This window comes from Bufo gargarizans, chromosome 9 (assembly GCF_014858855.1).
Source record: "Bufo gargarizans isolate SCDJY-AF-19 chromosome 9, ASM1485885v1, whole genome shotgun sequence".
Taxonomy (NCBI): domain Eukaryota; kingdom Metazoa; phylum Chordata; class Amphibia; order Anura; family Bufonidae; genus Bufo; species Bufo gargarizans.
The window spans coordinates 158,551,640-158,575,203 of record NC_058088.1 but is presented as its reverse complement, the minus strand read 5'-3'; the positions used below and the strand labels follow the sequence as shown (position 1 = coordinate 158,575,203).

Here is a 23,564-nt window from a genome sequence, read left to right as displayed (position 1 = left end):
ATGCAAAACCTGTCTTAATCACACAGGAGGACATGCTACTTCAGAGCAGTGAGCCAGAGAGCATACAGTTTACAGTTTAATATGATCTTCAGCTAAATCTCTGTAGAAATGTAGTTTGTGAGGAGACATGAAGTACAGAGAGGAGGGTGGGGATAATGAGCAGCAGCACTTGTATGCAGTCTCCATTACCACAGTCTGTCCTGTCCATCCTTTCTGTACTTCATATCTCCTCATGATCTCCATTCCCACAAAGGTTTAGTTAAAGTTCTTATAATCTGTATTCAGGATCGTTATCCCTGACAAGTAGGAGAGAAGGATGAGGCAGCTCTTTACCTCAGTGCTCGGAAGTAACTTGTCCTTCTGTGTGATTAGGACAGGTTTTGTGTGTATTAATAGGACGGCGGCCATTTTGTTTCTCCAAATGATTGCTCCCTAAACAAAATGAGCCATTATAAATAATGAAAGGTATATGGGAATATATTTACAATAAAGTAATATTTAAGTATTTTCATTTTCTAAATTCTCAGAGAACCCCTTTAATCAATTCTGAAAAATGAACAGGGCCGGACAGTGACTCATTGGTTAGCCCTGGAGACATCGGTGTGGAGTTTGTATGCTTTATCTGTATTTGTATGGGTTTCCACTGGGTATAGTTCGCTCCCAAACCCTAAAAATTGTCCTAGTGCGTGTTCCTAATAGTAAAGATTCTTCTCTGTTGACTATGGGCGCGTTACTTAAAGGGGTTATCCCATGACTAATGTAAAAAATGAAAATCATTCACCAAATAGTACATGGCAACCTCTTTCTAACAAAGCTAGAACCAGCACTGTACTTCACATGGATCCAGAGGTCAAGGGAAGTGTCTTTTCTGCTGGAGCTCAGGGGATGTGTCCATGCTCTCCCTATCACAGCTCAGGGGGTGTGTCCATGCTCTCCCTATCACAGCTCAGGGGGTGTGTCCATGCTCTCCCTATCACAGCTCAGGGGGTGTGTCCATGCTCTCCCTATCACAGCTCAGGAGGCAGTTGAAGGATGAAACTGAGCATGTGCGGCCATCTCAGTGAGCAGGACAAAGAAATAGGAAAAATAAGAAAGAACAGGTGGCGTTATACATATATGGCTATGCTAAAAATTTTATTACATTCAATTAGAAAAGTATTCAGATACAGGTGCTGGTTTGAAACCTGTTGAATATTTTTCGCGGAACAATCCCTTTAAGTCTTGCCCCCAAAGAGCCCATGACGGTGGAGTGTGTGCCCTTCAGAGAGCCCTATGCCTCTGTAGAGAGAACTTATATGTTGGCATTTTTTGGCCCGTTGGACTGGTTAGAACCACATGAAGGGTGAGGTAGGCCAATTATTAGTACAATTTTGCCCAATCGTCGAGCACTATTTAATATAAAATAGAATTATTTGGTGACCGAATCCCCTTCCATAGCGTTAGTACGTCTGTTTATAGCACTTTTAGGTGCCTGTGTAAGGCCGTTTTACATCTGTGGAAAACAGACATTGGCAAGTTCTTCATGACCATTTTCTGTCTTTAATAAAGCGTCTTATTTTTCTGCTTTTTTTTTTTTCCCTGCCTACTTTCATTAGTGTTCACTGGAGCAAGGTGTAACTGGACTCCTTAGATAATGCGAGATGTATATTTTTAGTCATATCGCCGTACCTGTCTGATTTTCTGATCACAATACAAACTGAAGGTAGCAGTTTGCACAAAAGAATAAAAAATGCTAATTTCTTTGTATACAGTAATTTCCTTTCACAGGCGCTGGGGGGTGGGGGTTCTTCCTATTTTGGGTAGAAGAAAATGAGCATGGAACCTTAGTGCCCTCTTGTGGCCCAAGATGGTAAAAGGCACAGTCTAAACCATGGTACTTTAAAAATGTATTTAATGTCCTCTTCTTTGGAGGGAGGTGGAAGTTAATGGATTTTACTGGACTATATGCTGTACATAGACTATCATCACTCACAATCTTACCAGTAATAAAAATTACACGTTTTATTATTTTATTCAGGTATGATTATATAGGAAGTCAAATATTAGTACATTTATACAGTAAAGAAGGAAGAAATCAGGCGCAAAGATGTGAGGAACATACAAACTGGTCTTCTTGTAGCCCAAGCATTCCTGCAATGTACAGTTGTGTTCAAAATAATAGCACTCAGACATCACTAACCTGATCAATCACTGTTTTTGGTTGAAATTATATTTCTACATGGCCATGAGAGGGTTAACGTGGTTGTGAATTCTCTTTTGTGTTTTGTGAAAAAGGAACCGAATTTGACTTGAAATAGGACAGGTCACAAAAGACACTGACCTCAACGATGGAGTCAGACCATGGACGTTTGTGTGGCGACACAATATAAAATGTCATAATTAAATTTGTGTTCAAAATAATAGCAGTCAGACATCACTAACATGATCAATCACTGTTTTTGGTAGAAATTATATTTCTACATGGCAAATAATTTACTAGCAGGTGTAGTAGAGTAATAGAAATCCAACAGACCCAACAGTCATGACATGCATGCTGCTGATTCTCTGTAATTCAATCACTTATTGAAAGGGTCATGTTCAAAATAATAGCAGTGTGGAGTTCAATGAGTGAGGTCATTCATTCTTTGAAAAACTGCCCTGATTTAAGGAAGGAAGGCAGAAAATGTTGTACATGCTGGTTACAGTGCATTTCTCTCTGAAATTCTGAGGAAAATGGGTCGTTCCAGACATTGTTCAGAAGAACAGCGTACCTTGATTAAAAAGTTGATTGGAGAGGGGAAAACATAAAGTGGTGCAGAAAATGATAGACTGCTAAGCTAAAATGATAGCAAATGCTTTAAAATGGCAACCAAAACCTGAAAGACGTGGAAGAAAGCGAAAAACTACCATTCGAATGGATAGAAGAATAGCCAAAATGGCGAGGACTCAGCCAACAATCAGCTCCAGGAAGCTTGGCTTTACATAGGCGTCTTCTATCTGAAAGAAGCTCCCGCAAAGTCCCACTGTTGAAAAAAAGACATGTGCTGAAGAGGTTACAATTTGCCAAAGAGCACATTGACCGGCCTAAAGAGACATTTTGTGGACTGATGAAAGTAAGATTGTTCTTTTTGGGGTCTAGTGGCCGGAGACAGTTTGTCAGATGACCCCCAAACACTGAATTCAAGCCACTGTGAAGACAGTGAAGCATGGTGGCGCAAGCATCATGATGTGGGGATGTTTCTCATACTAGAAGAGGTCATGCTGCCTTATGCTGCAGAGGAAATGCCCTTGAAATGGGTGTTCCAACAAGACAATGACCCCAAACACACCAGTAAACGTGCAACATCTTGGTTCCAGACCAACAAGATTGACGTTCTGGAGTGGTCAGCCCAATCCCCGGATCTTAATCTAATAGAAAACTTGTGGGGTGAAATAAAAAATGTAGTTTCTGAGGCAAAACCAAGAAATAGAGAAGAACTGTGGAATGTAGTCCAATCATCCTGGGCTGGAGCACCTGTTCACAGGGGCCAGAAGTTGGTTGACTCCATGCAACACAGATGTCCAGCAGTTCTCAGAAACAGCGGTTATACAACTAAATATTAGTTCAGTGATTCAAAGGAAAGCAAAATCTTCAAACATTTTTCAGTTTATATAGTGAATGTTTGAGTTTGTAAAGAAGAATACAAACTGCTATTTTTTTGAACATTCTAATATTCACTTTTCTTAAAAAAAATTAAAGGAACAACACAAATTTGATATATTTTTCTTCATGTTTTGATTTGGAATAGAATGTGTAGTGTTCCCAATGCATTTGTGTGTATGGAAATAAAAGCTATTAGAAGGATTTTGAACTTTCTTCACTTTTTTAAACACACTGCTATTATTTTGAACACAACTGTAGATGTGTGCCACAATACTGCCAACTGGAACATGGATCCAAATCTCTGCATCAATTTACTGTATGGCAGTCGTTTTATGGCTTCTTCAATTGCTAGTGTTAAGAGTAGGTAAAACCAAGTGTGAATTTGGCATGTAACATGTGCGCCCTGCTACATAAGGTGTTATGGGTGCAGTCACTAGATGCCAGTCGCGCCCCCTTTATTAACATACAGTGGATATTGAGACATCGGAGCGCAGGTCAGCAGGGCATAGTAGTTTTTTGCTGTGTTGACATCTGCTCCATATCCTAAACAGAGACAGAAAATGGCATCTATTGATGGCCACCACAGAGAGACCGCTTTTGGGGTAATATATTGTGCGGCACTATGCTATTTTCTGTTATGCTATTGCTGACCCCGCTTATTTGTGTTGCCTGTCCTTCTGTCAATTTAGATTCGCCTTCAACATGGGGCCACTTTTAGTTTACTTTTTCCGGGGCCACTTTAAGTTCCCAGTCCAGCCCTGAAATGGAGCAGGGAAGCAAAGGGTGCACTTGTTTTATAATAGTCTGAACTGAGATGTGTATAGCCACAGTACCATTCACAATGTGCCCATCCATACCAAGCCAGGGGGGCACCGAATGCAATGCCACAACCACTTTGTCTCCCTCTATTCTATGCCAGCCAAGGTGGTCCACCCGTACAGTAGCCACTGTGTTGTCTGCTGCAGAGATGCTCTCAGGCACATTGTGCCCCCACATTACAGTACCAGCTCCAGTGCTCCCCATTATTGGGCACAATAATCTTACCTCCTCCACGCCTTGACATCATATAATTACAGACATGCCAGTGAAAAATAAACCCGTAGTCACTTGTCACCTCTGAGCCTAAAATGTAGTGCAGCTGCCTCCTCATCATTATCAGATGAATAGGCTACCCTTGGTACACATGCTTCAAATATATCGCAGTGACCAGTTGGAGGATAAATTTGGTGCTCGGCTAGACATTTGTCTAACTTCATACCACCTATTGGTTTGTCTTACTTTGCGCCAAAATTCTGGTGGAAAATGTTGCCTCCTTAGTCCATGACCTTTCCAGCTAAGCCATCTCCGCTCGATGAGCTAGGTGCGGTGGATTTTCTAAAATTTTGGAACATCTTACGACAAAGTCTAGTAATTGTAAGCCACTTAGATCTACGGTACTTTCTTTATTAGCAGTGAGACGTGTGATAGAATAAGGTACAGCAAATAAGATGTCAGTCTGTTACATGAGCAGTCATTATTCGGGACGTTTATTACAGTCCAGTAGTCAGTATTTGTTCAGGAAACGCTTCCTCACCGTCCTGTCTTATATAAAGCTATTTATGATTATGTTTCCTCCGTCCTCCCATTATAATCCCAGGCTCATTTAAATGTCAATTAAATTTGAAATATGTACATTTGTCAGCAGTTACCAGTTCTGGCCACAGTGATGTGAGGCAGGCCTGTCCGTGATTTCTCACCATGCATATCCTCCTCATTAAAAAGAAAGCCATGCACTTGTAATAATGCACACCGGCTCCGCGCTACCCACGGCTATTGCAGGATGTGTGTCTGACATGGTATTTAAAGAGAAGCAAGCTGTCACCAGTGTCACGTGCAGGTGTTAACACGGGGGGAACGAAATGTGCAGTGCATTACAGGCAGCCGTCCTGATCAAGGATGATGAGGGTTTGACATCCTGTACATTGGGCCTCAACACAGCAAAGTCTCAATTATTTTCATTCACGGAGGAGTCTAAACATCTTCAAGTATTTGAAAAAGTCTTAAGAAAATATGCACAATGAAAATAAGTACTAGTAGATAAAAGCAATCACTGTGAATATGGCAACCCGGTCCTCTCCTTGTTCATTTGTTAAAATAGTGGTGCAGTTTTTATTTTACTTTACAGTTTCCATAAAGCCTTTTTACAAGCCAAGTTAGATAATGGTAGGGTCCTGATAGATATATATATATATATATATATATATATAAAGATTCAGGCAGCACTCCCTTCAGTGCAAATATAATAGTGCAGGTGCCCGCGGTGGTCCCTCGATATGGGACAAATTCAGTAGAAAAGGAAAGTCCGCAGCACTCCTTCAAGTAAAAAAGTGAAATTTATTCACACATGTCAGACAACGTTTCGGTCCTCTCACAGGACCTTTTTCAAGTCAAGTGTGACTTGACTTGAAAAAGGTCCTGTGAGAGGACCGAAACGTTGTCTGACATGTGTGAATAAATTTCACTTTTTTACTTGAAGGAGTGCTGCGGACTTTCCTTTTCTATATATATATATATATACAGTTGCAAGAAAAATTCTTCTTGTGAAAAGCAAACCCAGAACTGGTGTGTGTTTTTTATAGGGCAGGGCAGCTTTAACCAACACCTCCAATCTCATCTCATTGATTGGACTCCAGTTGGCTGACACCTCACTCCAATTAGCTCTTGGAGGGGTCATTAGTCTAGGGGTTCACATACTTTTTCCACCTGCACTGTGAATGTTTACATGGTGTGTTCAATAAAAACATAGTAACATTTAATTCTTTGTGTGTTATTAGTTTAAGCAGACTGTGATTGTCTATTGTTGTGACTTAGATGAAGATCAGATCACATTTTATGACCAATTTGTGCAGAAATCCATATCCTTCCAAAGGGTTCACATACTTTTTCTTGCAACTGTATATATATGCAAGTCATGGCTGAAAGTGTTGGCACCCAAGATTTTTTTTTAAAAAAGCAGTATTTCTCCTAAAAAATGATCTCGATTGCACGTTTTGTTATACACATGTTTATTTCCCTTGTGTGTTTGAACAACACAAAAAACAGAGAAAAAAGGCAAATTGGACATACTTTGATACAAAACTCCAAAAATGGGCCGGACAAAATTGTTGGCACCTTTTCAAAATTGTGGGTAAACAGCTTTGTTTCAAGCATGATCGTTCAATCTTACCTGTGTTCAATATAAAAATCACACCTGAAACCAGATGAAAAGGGGAGAAGTTGACTCACTCTTTACTTTGTGTGTCTGTGTGTGTCACACTAAGCATGGAGAATAGAAAGAGGAGAATAAAACTGTCTGAGGACTTGAAAACCAAAATTGTGGAAAAATATCAACAACCTTAAGGTTACAAGTCCATCTCCAGAGATCTTGATGTGCCTTTGTCCATGGTGCGCAACATAATCAAGAAGTTTACTACCCATGGCACTGTAGCTAATCTCCCTGGTCGTGGACGGAAGAGAAAAATTGGTGAAAGGTTGTAACAGTGGATAGTCCAGATGGTGGATAAGCAGCCTCAATCAAGTTCCAAAGAAATTCAAGCTGTACTGCAGGCTCAGGGAGCATCATTTGAATAAAATGAAAACTATGACAGGAGACCCAGGAGGACCCCACTGCTGACACACAGACATAAAAAAGCAATACTGCAGTTTGCCAAAATGTACGCGAGTAAGCGAAAATCCTTCCGGAAAAACGACTTGTGGATAGATGAGATCAAGATAGAGCTATTTGGTAAAGCACATCATTCTACTGTTTACCGAAAACGGAATGAGGCCTACAAAGAAAAGAACACAGTACTTACAGTCAAGTATGGTGGAGGTTCAAAGATGTTCTGGGGTTGTTTTGCTGCCTCTAGCACTGGGTGCCTTTACTGTGTGCAAGGCAACATGAAATCTGAAGATTACCAAAGGTTTTTGGGTTGCAATGTAGGGCCCAGTCTCATAAAGCTGGGTCCTAAGTCATGAGTCTTCCAGCAGAACAATGACCCCAAACATACTTCAAGAAGCACCCAGAAATGGATGGGAACAAAGAGCTGGAGAGTTCTGAAGTGGCAAGAAATTATTCTGGATTTAAAACTTCATTTTCTGGAAAAATTTCAGGGGTGTCAACACTTTTGGCCATGACTATATATTTACAGGGTGATGCAAAAGTCTGGATACACCTTTTTAACTGGAGTAATTTGTAGCAAATTGTCTTCCAATGTGTGAAAGTATTAATTGGAAGGGAGGCTGCATTATTTGGTGGAGGAAACAATTTTATCCACCATTTTAAAAGCTGCCGTATTGAAATTCAGCCTGGATTTTTCCAATGGGAAGGGGGTCATGTGATATATCAGTCTTGGTTTGAATTTACCCAAAAACAGACTGGAAGTGTCAGTTTTGACCTCTTTTTACCTGTTTAGGAGTTACGCAGGGTCAAAATTAACTTTTTTAATTAGTTCAATTAATTAATTAAACTAAAATTAAATATGTGATACATTCCCTTTAAATCATCATCTCTTTTAGTACAGTGCATACTTGAGATTGAGGTGTAATACAGTATGGTACACAGTAATTTGTAGGGATATGTTTTTCACTATACCGTAGGCTAGGACCCATATTTAACTTGGTAGGTTATAAGACATGGATTTTCATTGTCTACAGAATATATCTTATGTCTTAGACTTCTTGTACATGAGTGTATAGAACATGGAATGGTGCTAACTGTCTTCTGCTCCTGTTTTCTCAGCGTTGTGAAGCCTACTCGCCACTATACTGTCTTCCTTTCTGAAGATTCTTCTGATGATGAGTTCCTGCAGGAGGAGGATCCTGTTTCTGCTTTCTCTGAAAACTTTATCTTCTCTGCTCCGTTTGAATGGTCTCTGTCTTCATATCTTTCCTGTTTACAACTAATTTTCACCTACCACAGATTAGCCTGAAGGACATAAGATCCATTAGGCGATGTATTTTTACATGTGTTATATAGTTTGTGTGTATGTTAATGGTAACTTTTATGTACAGATCTGGCTAAGGCCTCATGCACACGACCTTTTTTTTTTGCGGGTCGCAAAAACGGATTCCGTAGTTCCGTGATCCGTGTCCGTTTTCTCTTCCGTGGGTCTTCCTTGATTTTTGGAGGATCCACGGACATGAAGGAAAATGTCGTTTTGGTGTCCGCCTGGCCGTGCGGAGCCAAACGGATCCGTCCTGACTTACAATGCAAGTCAATGGGGACGGATCCGTTTGACGTTGACACAATATGGTGCAATTGCAAACGGATCCGTCCCCCATTGACTTTCAATGTAAAGTCAGGAGTCCCTATTAATATACCATAGGATCAGAGTTTTCTCCAATCCGATGGTATATTTTAACTTGAAGAGTCCCCATCACCATGGGAACGCCTCTGTGTTTAGAATATACTGTCGGATCTGAGTTTTCACGAAGTGAAAACTTAGCTCTGAAAAAGCTGTGATCCGTCTGTATGAAAGTAGCCTACGGACACGGATCACTGACGCGGATGACAATCTTGTGTGCATTCGTGTTTTTTCACGGACCTATTGACTTGAATGGGTCCGTGAACAGTTGTCCGTCAAAAAAATAGGACAGGTCATATTTTTTTGACGGACAGGAAACACGGATCACGGCTGCGGATGAACAACGGTGCATTTTCCGAGTTTTCAACGGACCCATTGAAAGTCAATGGGTCCGCAGAAAATCACGGAAAACGGAACAACGGCCACTGATGCACACAATGGTCGTGTGCATGAGGCCTAACACTGTAGATGACCCGAGACGGTGGTATAATTTTAAACTAATATATAATTACATGTTAGTTTTGTCTGCCACATCACTCCACTTAATATCGAACTGCTCTGCACATTGAAGACAGTAAATAGCCTTTAACCCCATAAGGACCCATGATGTACGTGTACGTCATATCCGGCCGCGATTAAAGGACCAGTGATGTACATGTACTGCATGGTGATCGGGCAGGTGCTGGAGCTGTGCCCGCCCCATCAGCGGCAGGGGTCCAACAGTCACTGTTAGCCGAACCCCTGCTGTATGCGCTGGCATCGGTGAAAACACTGATGCCGGCGAATTAACCCTCGCACTGCGGCACGTGCGATGTATGGGGAGTGAACTGCCATTGGGTCACCGCGCTGCTGTGACGGGGACCCGATGGCAGGGATGGCCGCCCGATGCCTTCCTTAGGCATCGTGGCTACCTTCCGTGACAGCCTTTGAGATCCAGCACCCTGGATCTCACAAACAGGAAGCTGTAAGTGTATTACACTAACAGCCAATGCATTACAATACAGAAGTATTGTAATGCATTGTAAAGGGGATCAGACTGTCAAAAATTGAAGTCCTAGAGTGGGACAAAAAATAAAGTGCAAAAAAGAAGTAAAAAAATTAACTTTTACAACAAAAAATTAAAAATTTCAAGTAAAAAAAATAAAAACGTCCTTTACCCAAAATAAAGTAAATAAATAAAAAAATAGGGAAAAAAAGAAAAGTAGACATATTAGGTATCGGCGCATCCGTATCGACCGTCTCTATAAAAAATATCACGTGACCTAACCGAATAAAAAGGTAAGAAAAGATTTTTTTGTCACCTTACATCATTTAAAGTGCAACACCAACTGATAAGAAAGGCGTATGCCCCCCCAAAATAGTACCAATCTAATCATTACCTCATCCAGCAAAAAATGAGCCCCTACCTAAGACAATCGCCCAAAAAATAAAAAATAACTTTGGCTCTCAGACTATGAAGACACTAAAATATGATATTTTTTTTTGTTTCAAAAATGCTTTTATTGTGTTAAATGTAAAAAAAATATGTTTTTAAAGTAGACATATTAGGTATCGCCGCGTCCATAACAACCTGCTCTATAAAAATACCACATGACCTAACCACTCAGGTGAACACTGTAAAAAAAAATGAAAACTGTGTCAAAAAAGCAATTTTTTGTCACCTTACATCACAAAAAGTGTAATAGCAAGCGATCAAAAAGTCATATCCACCCCAAAATAGTGCCAATCAAATTGTCATCTCATCCTGCAAAAATGATACCCTACCTAGGACAATTGCCCAAAAAAAAAAAAAAACTGTGGCTCTCAGACTATGGAGACACTAAAACATGATTTTTATTTTTGTTTCAAAAATATTATTGTGTAAAACGTAAATAAAAAAAAGTATACATATTAGGTATTGCCACGTCGTTACGACCTGCTCTATAAAAATATTGCATGACCTAACCCCTCAGATGAACACCTTGAAAAAATTAAAATAAAAACGGTGTCAAAAAAGCCATTTTTCGTCACCTTACATCACAAAAAGTGTAATACTAAGTGATCAAAAAGTCAAATGCACCCTAAAATAGTACCAATCAAACCGTCATCAAGACAGTCGCCAAAAAATTTAAATAAAATAGCTTTCAGAATATGGAGACACGAAAAAAAAAAAAAAAAAATTAAAATGCTTTATTATGTAAAACTGAAACAAACAACACCAAAATACCATATTTGGTATTGTCGTCTCCGTAACAACATGCTCTATAAAAATACCACATATCGAACCTATCAGATGAACATTGTAAATAACAAAAAATAAAAACGGTGCCAAAACAGCAATTTTTTGTTACCTTGCCTCACAAAAAGTATAATATAAAGCAACCAAAAATGATGATATGTACCCTAAAATAGTACCAACAAAACTGCCACCTTATCCCGTAGTTTCCAAAATGGGGTCTTTTTTTTTTAGTTTCTACTCTAGGGGTGCATCAGGGAGTCTTCAAATGTGACATGGGAGCTTAAAATTATCCCAGTGAAATATGGCCTCCGAAGACCATATGGCGTTCCCTTCCTTCTGCGCCCTGCCGTTTGCCCGTACAGCAGTTTACGACCAGATATGGGGTGTTTCTGTAAACTACAGAATCAGGGTAATAAGTATTGAGTTTTGTTTGGCTGTTAAACCTTGCTTTGTTACTAGAAAAATTTATTAAAATGGAAAATCTGCCAAAAAAGTGAAATTCTGAAATTTAATCTACATTTTCCTTTAATTCTTGTGGAACACATAAAGGGTCACCAAAGTTTCTAAAATCAGTTTTGAATACCTTGAGCGTGTATTGTCTAAAATGCGGTCACTTTTTTGGAGTTTTTACTCTAGGGATGCATCAGGGGGTCTTCAAATGTGACATGGCAACTTAAAATTATCCCAGTGAAATCTGCCCTCCAAAAACCATTTGGCGTTCCTTTCCTTCTGCGCCTTGCCGTGTGTCCGTACAGCAGTTTACTACCACATATGGAGTGTTTTTGTAAACTACAGAATCAGGGTAATAAATTGTGAGTTTTGTTTGGCTGTTAACCCTTGCTTTGTTACTGGAAAAAAAAATATTTAAATGGAAAATCTGCCAAACAAGTGAAATTCTGAAATGTAATCTACATTTTCCTTTAATTCTTGTGGAACACCTAAAGGGTTAACAAAGTTTGTAGGATCTGTTTTGAATACCTTGAGGGTTGTAGTTTCTAAAGTGGGGTGATTTATGGGTGGTTTCTAATATGTAAGCCTCACAAAGTGACTTCAGACCTGAACTGGTCCTTAAAAAGTGAGTTTTGGAAGTTTTCTGAAAAATTTCCAGATTTGCTTCTAAACTTCTAAGCCTTCTAACGTCCCAAAAAAAGAAAATGTAATTTACAAAATGATCCAAACATGAAGTAGACATATGGGAAATGTAAAGTAATAACTATTTTAGGAGGTATCACTATCTATTTTAAAAGCAGAGAAATAAAAATTGTGAAAATTGCTAATTTTTCCACATTTTTGGTAATAAAAAAAAATTATGATAATAAAATTAAATATTTTGACTCAAATTTACCACCGTCATGAAGTACAATATGTGAAGAGAAAACCGCAGAATTGCTTGGATAAGTAAAAGTGTTTTAAAGCTATCACCACATAAAGTGACATATGTCCGATTTGCAAAAAATGACCTGGTCGTTAAGGTGAAAAATGGCAGGGTCCTGAAGGTGTTAACTTTTAGACTCTATATGGTGTCAATTAGAAAACTGATCATAGTTATATGTGCTCAGGCAGGGACCTCACTATGTTTAGCCCACTGTAAGCAGCAAATCCTGTGTTCCCTAAATTAACTTAGTTGGTGAGGTTGAAAAAAGGTCCATCAATTCCAACCTACAATCATAACTAGGTTTGCACCTTGTTTGGTGGTAAAAGCAGAATTGCGTTATGGATTATGTTACCACGGACCATAATGCAATTCTATGACGGAATGCCTTTAGAGGCATTCCATTATTCACTCCGTCATAATAGAAGTCTATGGCCTGCATAACGGATCTGTCCCGTTTACGTTATGCATGGGAGTACTCTCCTGCTTAACGGAAACGGGATGGATCCGTTATGCAGGCCATGGACTTCTATTATGATGGAATGAATAACGGAATGCCTCTAAAGGCATTCCTTTATGCATTCCGTCATAGAATCGCAATATGGTCCGTGGTAATGTAATACATAACGCAATTCTGCTTTTACCACCAAATAAACCGCAAACAAATTTCAAAATATGAAATTCGCTCATCCCTAACCATAACCCATAACTTGTGATATTATAACTTTCAAGAAAGGCTCCAGGCCCTTCTCAAACTTCCTCAAGGAATCTACCATCATGGATTGATGGTCTTGTCTGGCTAGCTCAGAGAAATTCTATGCACACCAATTTTGACTGATATTACAGTGTAGTTTTATTCATTATTTTTGAACACTTTGTGTCACATTACATCCAATATTATTCAAGGCATAGCATGCGATTATGTATAGTTGTCCCGACGTTTCGGTCATACACATCCCTTTCCTCCTGGGCGCATGGATTACAGATCCCCTGATAAAGGTCATTAGTGACCGAAACGTCGGGACAACTGTACATAATCGTATGCTATGCCTTGAATAATATTGGATGTAATGTGACACAAAGTGTTCAAAAAGAATGAATAAAACTACACTGTAATATCAGTCAAAATTGGTGTGCCATAGAATTTCTCTCAGATATCGACTTATCCCTCTGTTAGCACCCACCTTCAAGAAGGTGTGCAGATATCAATTACCAAAGCATTGTCTGGCTAGCTGTCCTGACTAGTTGTCATGGTTACAGGCCTGGGTATAAAAAGATATTTGGAAAGATCTCAGCACTGTTCATTCTAAATATTTTTCCATGAAATGAATTGTGTACATGACATCTGACTTATGCTTTTAACTTGTCTTAGGCCCCAGCAGTATCGAACATTGAAGGAATCAGATGCTGATGGTGATGAGATTATCAGTCCAGAAAAGGAAAGTGATTCAGTGCTGGACCATGATCCATCACATAAGGAGGTCCCAAATATCAATCTACTAGAAGATATCTTTAGTAATTTCAGTGTGGAATCACAACCACCACTTTTAAGTCAAGCCAAGAGTTTGGAAGATTTGAGAACCCCCAAGGATGATCATGAAGACCATTTTACATTTGATTATCAGGTGAAGTATCCGACTTTAATAAATAGAAAAAGTAGATTGGTTAGCAACAAAACCGGAATACCACATAGGGCACCAGTCCACTAGTGGTATATGGTATTATTATAATATTACATAAACTTGTGGTTTCCAAGATTTCTGTATAAAAGTATCTTGCCCTGGGCTACAACACAGATTTAAACCGCTTTCTCTGAAAATATATGTTACATCATTTTAATCTAATTTTCTTTGACAGAGAATGGATCTCACAGTACCAGAAAGAAATCGATTGGTGCCACCAATGAAATACAACCACCCGTACAATAAACTGTGGAGCATGGGGCAAGATGACATGGCTATTCCTAACAAATATCTCCAGGTTTCACCTGAGGAACAGACATCCCTTACTGGGAGCGACTCCAGTACTCCACATAGGGAAATTACTTCATTATCTGTTGATAAAGAAGGAACATCTGGCATTAGCAGCCATGGTAACATCACCATCCCGAGACCACATGGAAGGAAAACGCCAGAGTTGGGAATCGTTCCACCCCCACCAGCACCTAGAGTCTCTAAGCAGCAAAATGTACCAGCAGTAGCTGAATCAGGAACACTACAGCTTGGGGAGAACATTGGCTTTCCTTTGCAAACTATACAAGGACCCTTTGGAGAACCATCAGTATCGGATGGACACAGACAAGTTTCTGATTCTAGTTCTATGGATTTGTTACAGCCTGTTAAAGTTTCTACTGATATATCTGTAAATGATGATATTCTTAGTCTTTTAGATCCTTTAATGGCAGCTCAGGGCCAGAGTGACCCCATGCATCCTCTAGGTAGTGGTCTTCAGAGCTCTGAAGCACCACACTACTCCAGCACTCCATGTTTTACCTCTCTACACAGTGATTTTACTCCTGCAGCTTTCCCTCACCAGTTAGGATATTCCACACCACAACCTGCATTTATACATTCACCCCTTAACCCATTTATTCAAGCAATGCCACCGGACCATTCTATCTCTGTGATAGGCATTACAGCGAGACCATTTACTCCACCAGTTGTCTCCAACTCTCCTTTCTCAAGGTCTGTTTTTTATCACAGCCAGAGACGCCCAACTCCAGCCTTGCCAGGAAGTAGCTCACTAAGCAATGTTCCATCTGGCATGACAGTCAACACGTTAATGCAACAAAGTCAAATGACCTCAGAAACACGGCAAAACATTCCACCAATTATGACTGGCCTATCTGGCCATAGAACTTTCCCTATGACTAAGCCTCCGGCCAAACCTAAAGACAAGCCCAGGGAGTATCCAGCCATACCTCCTAGACCTTCAAAAAATTCTGACCCTGTCCTTCTCCCTTCTAGACCAGGTCAGCCCAAGGATCCTTTTGATGAGCTGCTGTCCAAAACTAAAGAAGCAGTAACTCCAACACCAGGCAAAGTAGAACAACTCCGGAAGCGATGGGAGACTTTTGAGTAGGATTTAAATTTCTAGATTTTGGTTGAGGAGCAAGTGGTCCAGTAGTTAAAAGAACTTGTGGAATGACCAGGAAATCAAATATTTGCTCTCAAATTTCAGACATTTTGGAATTAAAGGCTTTAATCACAGTTGACTGATTATACTCTTTAGTCTTGGGTGACTCCCAGTTTTTCACTGTTGTCTACTTGACAACTTTCTGGTTGGAATTTGTCTTGATGTAGAACTACTGAATCCAGCGATTTATCATAAAAAAACAGCTTCTGATGCTGTACAGACATCGCAGTATGTGGTCTGTCAAGGACTGTAAATTGACACTTTGCTTATCTAGTTAACTCCCCACCGAGTCCCCGGGAAGTGCTATATGATGTGTTAGCACACGTTATTACCATGTGCTGCAGTTTATAAAGCAGCACAGTTTTTAGTTTTCTGTAGCAAATTTGATCATTGTGATAGCAAATGTGATCATTGTGGTGAAACACTCAGTTTTGTATAAAGATTTTACAGACACTTAAGGATCAAATAGTTGATAGCTGTGTAGAAGAACACATACACTTGTTGATAGCAATTTCTGTGACTTAGTACACAATGCCTTCAGGCTCCACAACAAGATCTAATAGTAGTTGCTACTCTAGGTCCTCGACACATCAGTTGATATAAAGTAGATGTTTTAGGTCCCACAACTTGATGTTTTGGATCACCAAAAATGATAGTCCTTAAGTATCTAGGGCACAGAATGTACTAGTTTCTAGTGTAGTTTGCACACTATATTATCTACATACTCTCCGCGTGCAAGACCAACAGACCGTGTTTAGGTGACGGTCTCTCTTAGCTGAGCCATAGAAAAGTGGATTTGAGTAAATATAAGTGTCAATATACACAACCTATCTTACTGTTCTGTATATTGTTTGCCACCTACAGGTAGGCACTAGGTAGGCTCACTGAAGTCTTGTACTACACAATAAGACAACCTGGGGTAATTTTTTATTTTTCCATTGATCACTTATCTGACTAAAACCACTTAGTTGGCTCTGGCTTCTGCCATGAAATAAAAGGCAGGAACCCTTGCATGTGAGCTCTGCACCAATACACATGGAGCAGTATAGATGTATACGTGGTTTGATCATAATATCCAGTGTTAAACGCTTTTAAATTTCTTTATAAAGTCATTTTAAACGTTTCAGTTTTTCCTGCTGGTTCCAGTCATGGTTCACAGGAGTATTTTTGTGAAAAGTAGTTTTTAGTTTTTTTTCTTTCTTTTTGAGAATGTTGTTTTTCAGCTGCCTTAAGCCTGAGCTGAAATGGTCAAAGAAGTTGGTATTTGGTAGAACTAAGCTGCGTTACTTCTCATTCGCTCTGTCGTACATACTACAGCTTTATTTTCCATTCATTCATTTTTTTTGCAATGTGAAATTGTCTTTTTGGAGCTTTACAGGGACATTTGTGGCCATTGTGCCCATTTACAGCATGTAATACTGCCAAAGCGAGAGAGCATGACTGCATCCAGTGGTTGTTGTGTAATGTACAGATTTGTTGTAGACCATGAGCCCCCAAAATCAACAAATGTCTGACAGATGAGCTACAGTCCTGGTTACTGGTAAAGTACAAACCTAATATATTATTCGGCCAGTAATGTCTACTAGTTGTGATATAACGGCCATCCTCATTGTGCAGGGTGAATGCAGTGATTTTGATATTAGGAACTATAAATTGTGGCTCCTGGAAAATGTATTATTTTGTCGTTAAGTCAATTTGGTCTTTAGCGTTCAAATTCTGTATAACCCATTACACCATGTAGTTACATCGCAACATGCTATATGGACACCACATGCAACAATTGTCTATACAGCCTATATGTTTGGGTTAGCTGATGGAGCAGTCTGGATCTTAAGTCGGGACTGAGTGCCAAGATTTGTTCGTATCCCCTATCCACAGTAGAGCTCGCAACTATTTCCAGCAGTCCCATAATGAATGGAGCGGCAGAGTGCATACTCAACCTGCTGCTCCATCAGGACAGGGAATGAGATTCTTATTCCTGGTCTCGAGATAAGTGCTGGACCTACACCAGTTAGTTGTCCCCTATCCTGTGGATAGGGGATAACTTTTTAAACTTTGCACAACCACTTCAAAGGAGTTGTCCAGGATTTTACTATGAATGGCCTCTGCTCAGGATAGGTCATCAGAATCTGACCGGCGGTGGTCTGACACCCCCACCAATAAGTTAGGTCATCATAATCTGAACAGCGGGGGGCTGACACCCCCACCAATAAGCTAGGTCATTAGAATCTGAACAGCGGGGGGCTGACACCCCCACCAATAAGCTAGGTCATCATAATCTGAACAGCGGGGGGCTGACACCCCCACCAATCAGCTGTTTCAGGCAAGCGACGGAACTACCAGGCTTCGTCTGCTTTGTCATGAATGAAGCTGGTTACTGCAGTTCTGCACCTGTTGAAGTGAATGGAAGCAGTGGTGCAGTATCCAGTTCAGTCAAGTACACAGTGGACGTTGCTGTGTAGTCGTTGCTGGATCTACCCCAAAACATTTGAGTGGAGAAAGTGGCAGTTATAGGACTCCTGCCAGTCAGATATTAATGGTCTATTCAGAGGATAGACCATCAATAGTAAAATTCTGGACAACCCCTTTTAGGCAAAGGCTAATTTCACGCTAGTGTTTGTCAGGGAACAGCCTGCCGGATCTCTCTGTGACTGGCATTGCCGGAATCTACATTGATGCCATCTGGCACAGATCCGGGCACAACCCGGCTAATATGCAGAGAATCGGCTCCGGAACAATTTGCCGGATCTGACAAACGCTAGTGTGAAACTAGTCTTTCATTCAGCACTACTTTCGGCTCTGATGTACATTGGCCAGATCACGACACTCTTTTGGCATACATCTGACTAACAGACGTCTGTGGGCACATTAGTTGTATGCACAGAGAATATTTACACTGAACATGTTGCCCATTTGCAGTGTGAACTACTACTTCTTTGTGGGAGGCCCTCTCTGCTATACGTTCAGAGCTCCAGATGGTGACTCCAGATTTTTAAACTTAGGAGCCAAAGGTGCCCAAGTGACTTTTATATCCTAGAGCCCTGTGGCATAGATGTAAACGATGACATTCTGGTTGCCTGCAGCCACCACTAGGGGGATGATAGGAAGTTACTGCATACTGTGTTATTATTGAGTTCAGTATATGCAATAAGCTTCTGTGCTCCCTCTAGTGGTGGCCACAAGTAGCTAGAATATTTAATTTGGCTGCTAAAGTTTTAGACTAAGGAGTCAAAGGTGACTTTTTTATGCCTGTATATGTCTAGCTATAATGCCCAAAATGGACAGGACTGGAGTGCTGATGCAGGTAACTCCTGTATAGAGTCCTTAGAGAATGTATATAAAAATTCCTAATTAATTGCCTACATAAGGAGAGATAAGGGAATGACCTGTCATTTTATTGTGTGTGTAGGTTTGGTGCTTAACATTATTGACCAAAAACGCCTTCACCCCAGAATGGTAGAGACCACGATGTACTTACATATGTATATCTACATATAACACTGTCATAATGACCCCATGATCAGCACTTGTTTTTCTCATTTCAGGGTGTCTGTAAGCTTTCGACTGCCAGAAAGACCCTCTCTGTATTAAGTTATGTTGTAGTATTGCTTACAGCGATACTCTCTGTTACATTTACAGTGTATTATGTCTCTGCTGCTTGCACCTCTCATTGTGTTCCTGGCAGTGAGGTGCCTGTGCAGTGCAATACAAGTGACCCAGAAAGGTGTGGAGGCGGATGCTGTACCTGGATCCCAGAAAATGCACCACCCCACCTGCTGGTCAAGAGATGTTACTGCAACCTTACTTTGCATTTCTTTTGCTGGACATACAGTGGGGGAAATAATTATTTGACCCCTCACTGATTTTGTAAGTTTGTCCAATGACAAAGAAATGAAAAGTCTCAGAACAGTATCATTTCAATGGTAGGTTTATTGTAACAGTGGCAGATAGCACATCAAAAGGAAAATCGAAAAAATAACTTTAAATAAAAGATAGCAACTGATTTGCATTTCATTGAGTGAAATAAGTATTTGAACCCTCTAACAAAAAAAGACTTAATACTTGGTGGAAAAACCCTTGTTTGCAAGCACAGAGGTCAAACGTTTCTTGTAATTGATGACCAAGTTTGCGCACATTTTAGGAGGAATGTTGGTCCACTCCTCTTTGCAGATCATCTCTAAATCCCTAAGGTTTCGAGGCTGTCTCTGTGCAACTCTGAGCTTGAGCTCCCTCCATAGGTTTTCGATTGGATTAAGGTCCGGAGACTGACTAGGCCACTCCATGACCTTAATGTGCTTCTTCTTGAGCCACTCCTTTGTTGCCTTTGCTGTATGTTTTGGGTCATTGTCGTGCTGGAACACCCATCCACGACCCATTTTCAGTTTCCTGGCAGAGGGAAGGAGGTTGTCGCTCAGGATTTCACGATACATGGCTCCGTCCATTTTCCCGTTTATGCGAATAAGTTGTCCTGTGCCCTTAGCAGAAAAACACCCCCAAAGCAAAATGTTTCCACCCCCATGCTTGACGGTGGGGACGGTGTTTTGGGGGTCATAGGCAGCATTTTTCTTCCTCCAAACACAGCGAGTTGAGTTAATGCCAAAGAGCTCTATTTTGGTCTCATCAGACCACAGCACCTTCTCCCAGTCACTCTCTGAATCATTCAGGTGTTCATTGGCAAACTTCAGACGGGCCTGCACATGTGCCTTCCTGAGCAGGGGGACCTTGCGAGCCCTGCAGGATTTTAATCCATTGCGGTGTAATGTGTTTCCAATGGTTTTCTTGGTGACTGTGGTCCCTGCTAATTTGAGGTCATTAACTAACTCCTCCCGTGTAGTTCTAGGATGCTTTTTCACCTTTCTCAGAACCATTGACACCCCACGAGGTGAGATCTTGCGTGGAGCCCCAGAGCGAGGTCGATTGATGGTCATTTTGTGCTCCTTCCATTTTCGAACAATCGCACCAACAGTTGTCACCTTCTCTCCCAGCTTCTTGCTAATGGTTTTGTAGCCCATTCCAGCCTTGTGCAGGTCTACAATTTTGTCTCTGACATCCTTGGACAGCTCTTTGGTCTTTCCCATGTTGGAGAGTTTGGAGTCTGCTTGATTGATTGATTCTGTGGACAGGTGTCTTTTATACAGGTGACTAGTTAAGACAGGTGTCCTTAATGAGGGTGACTAATTGAGTAGAAGTGTCTAACCACTCTGTGGGAGCCAGAACTCTTAATGGTTGGTAGGGGTTCAAATACTTATTTCACTCAATGAAATGCAAATCAGTTGCTATCTTTTATTTAAAGTTATTTTTTCGATTTTCCTTTTGATGTGCTATCTGCCACTGTTACAATAAACCTACCATTGAAATGATACTGTTCTGAGACTTTTCATTTCTTTGTCATTGGACAAACTTACAAAATCAGTGAGGGGTCAAATAATTATTTCCCCCACTGTAGATGAAGATCAGACGCCGTCTATTGATTTAATATGAATCTACATTGAAATATTCTACATCAGGATAGTAAACTATTGTGCTTTCCGTCTGGATGAGACTGGAATTATAAATTGTATAAGATGAAAGATGATAAGATGGATGCATTGTGTAACATTACTGCACTGATAATTTATGGCAGAAAGTGCTTATCGGGTCACCATTGTTGTGTGATTAATGTGTATTACTTGCTGGAAAGCTCTGGTCACTGATGACTCTTATATTGTTGCTGGTTTAGAGGTTTGTCTTGTAGCGTTAAAGTGGGCCTGTCCTATTGTAGTTGTAAAGAGAAGTAATGCCACTTGTGGCCACTAAGTGGTGGTGTGGAGCCATTCTGTTCAAAGAAATTGATTGAAAAATTAGGTCAACCCTCAACAATGTATAGCATTCTTATATTATGTGATCGGTTCTTGTCACGGCTGGGGGTGTTGGGCTTTGTGTGTATGTACATTACATCCCCATAGACCCATGTTTTAATGCATTGGTCTCTAACTTGTGGAACTCCAGAGGTTGCAAACCTACAACTCCCAGCAAGCCATGCGGCTATCAGAGCATGCTGAGAGTTGTAGTTTTGCAACCACTGCAGAGACGCAGGTTGTAGACCACTGAACATGGCACCTTCAGGCGTCTGCTTTTGAAAGGTCATGTATAATCCACATTGCTGATAATTTTATTGTTTCTAGTCCCGAGATAAGCGTCAAAGTTGCATGTCACTGGTCTGGCTGAAAGTTACATATATATTGCACTGGTTGTGCCTATGCAATTAGTCCCTTTTGCATATGGAAATGGTGAATGCAGTTTAGATCCCGGATATACATGCGGGGTCAGGTAATGGAGATTACAGGTCCATTTTAATCGCTTGGATATTTGTTGCTACCCAAATTACAGAACAACTCTGCATGTGACATGCAGTCCATTTTAACCCTTCACAGTGTTTTGTTCTTAAATATAAAGATTTTATTTTGCTGTGGGCAGAGACTGGAGATGTGTGTGTGTTTGTGGTAGGCAGTGAACGGGTTAAACGCGCATTTTCTTTTATACAGTTGACGTGCATGCACATTTCAGTGATGATAAGTGTTCACTGTCTCACAGAAAAAGTATTTTTCTATCATTTATACCTTTTTATCCTGTGTGTAAAACACAAAAGAAAAAAAAAAGAAAAATCTGTTTTTTTTTTTAAGCTCGGTGAAATAGTGTGCACTTTACAAAGCCGTGAAAATGAATCTTGTGAAACCTACAGGAAAATAAATATCTACAGCCAGCTACCATCCTGCCTCGTCGTGTCCTTTATAGTGCCTGTATGTGTGCGTGTCCAATATGGTAGAACGGCTTCTATCCAACTGTGTGGTCCATTTCGTTAAAAGTCTGCCTTTTGCATCTGTATTTCTAATAAATCAGGCAACTTGCTAACAAATACACCATTTCAGGTTCAGATACTCTTTAAAGAGAGACTACACATGCCACTTTAAGAATAGTAACATAAAGAAGTAAATTTATTAAAGTAATATGGATAATCAGGCAAATGTAGGTCCTTTTTATAGCAAATTAGGAAAATTCACAACACCAAATAGAAAACTTACAATCAATAAAGGTTAGACAAAAGACAACACACACCTACTAATTACATAAATACAACCACACTTCATCTAGGATCCTGACTACATCCAGAATGAAGGTACTTACATCACCAATTGAGTTAACATGATCTGACAGCGACACATCAGCTGGGGAGCCCGTTTCAGCTAAGGGTACTCTCAAACTAGCGTTAACATTTTCTGGTATTGAGTTCCTTCATAGAGGCTCAATACCAGAAAAAAACGCTTCATTTTTTTCCCCCATTCATTGTCAATGGGGACAAAACTGAACTGAACAAAACGGAGTGCTCCAAAATGCATTCCGTTCCATTTAGTTTCGTTCCCAGACCGGAGATCAAACCGTAACATGTTGTATTTTGCTTTCCGTCCTGGGAAAAACGGATCTGGCATTACCCCCAATGCAAGTCAATAGGTACGGATCTGTTTTATCTGCCACGATAGAAAACGGATCCGTCCTCCATTGACTTTCAATGGAGTTTAAAAATTGGATATTTTTAAAAGCATCCTAAAATCTAATTGTGAGAGGTACATACCTTATAGAAATAAAAAGTTAAGGAACAAGAAGAAACCAGTGTGGATAAATAGAACTGTAAAGAAAGCAAAAAAATGACAAAAAGAATTTAAGAATGTAAATTTAAAGGAAAAAAATTGAATATGTAAAAATCAAATAAAAGCGGCCAAACTAGAGACCAAGAGATTAATTGCCAAAGAGCGTAAAACTAACCCTAAATTGTTCTTCAATTATATAAATGGTAAAAAGTATAAATCTGAAGGTGTCGGCCCTTTACAGAGTGACGAGGGGGGAGTTGCAGAGAGT

General features: G+C 40.2%; 1 protein-coding gene across 1 annotated transcript in view; it reads left to right on the top strand.

Moving 5' to 3' along the window:
• LOC122919827 (DENN domain-containing protein 1A-like) overlaps positions 1 to 15,748 on the top strand; it is a 43,281-nt gene extending 27,533 nt beyond the window's left edge. The window contains exons 3-5 of the mRNA XM_044269018.1: positions 8,382 to 8,510; positions 13,909 to 14,161; positions 14,394 to 15,748. Coding sequence (XP_044124953.1) covers positions 8,382 to 8,510; positions 13,909 to 14,161; positions 14,394 to 15,617 — 1,606 coding nt within the window. The 3' untranslated portion in view covers positions 15,618 to 15,748. The remainder of the gene's footprint in view (positions 1 to 8,381; positions 8,511 to 13,908; positions 14,162 to 14,393) is intronic.
• The last annotated feature ends 7,816 nt before the right edge of the window (positions 15,749 to 23,564 follow it).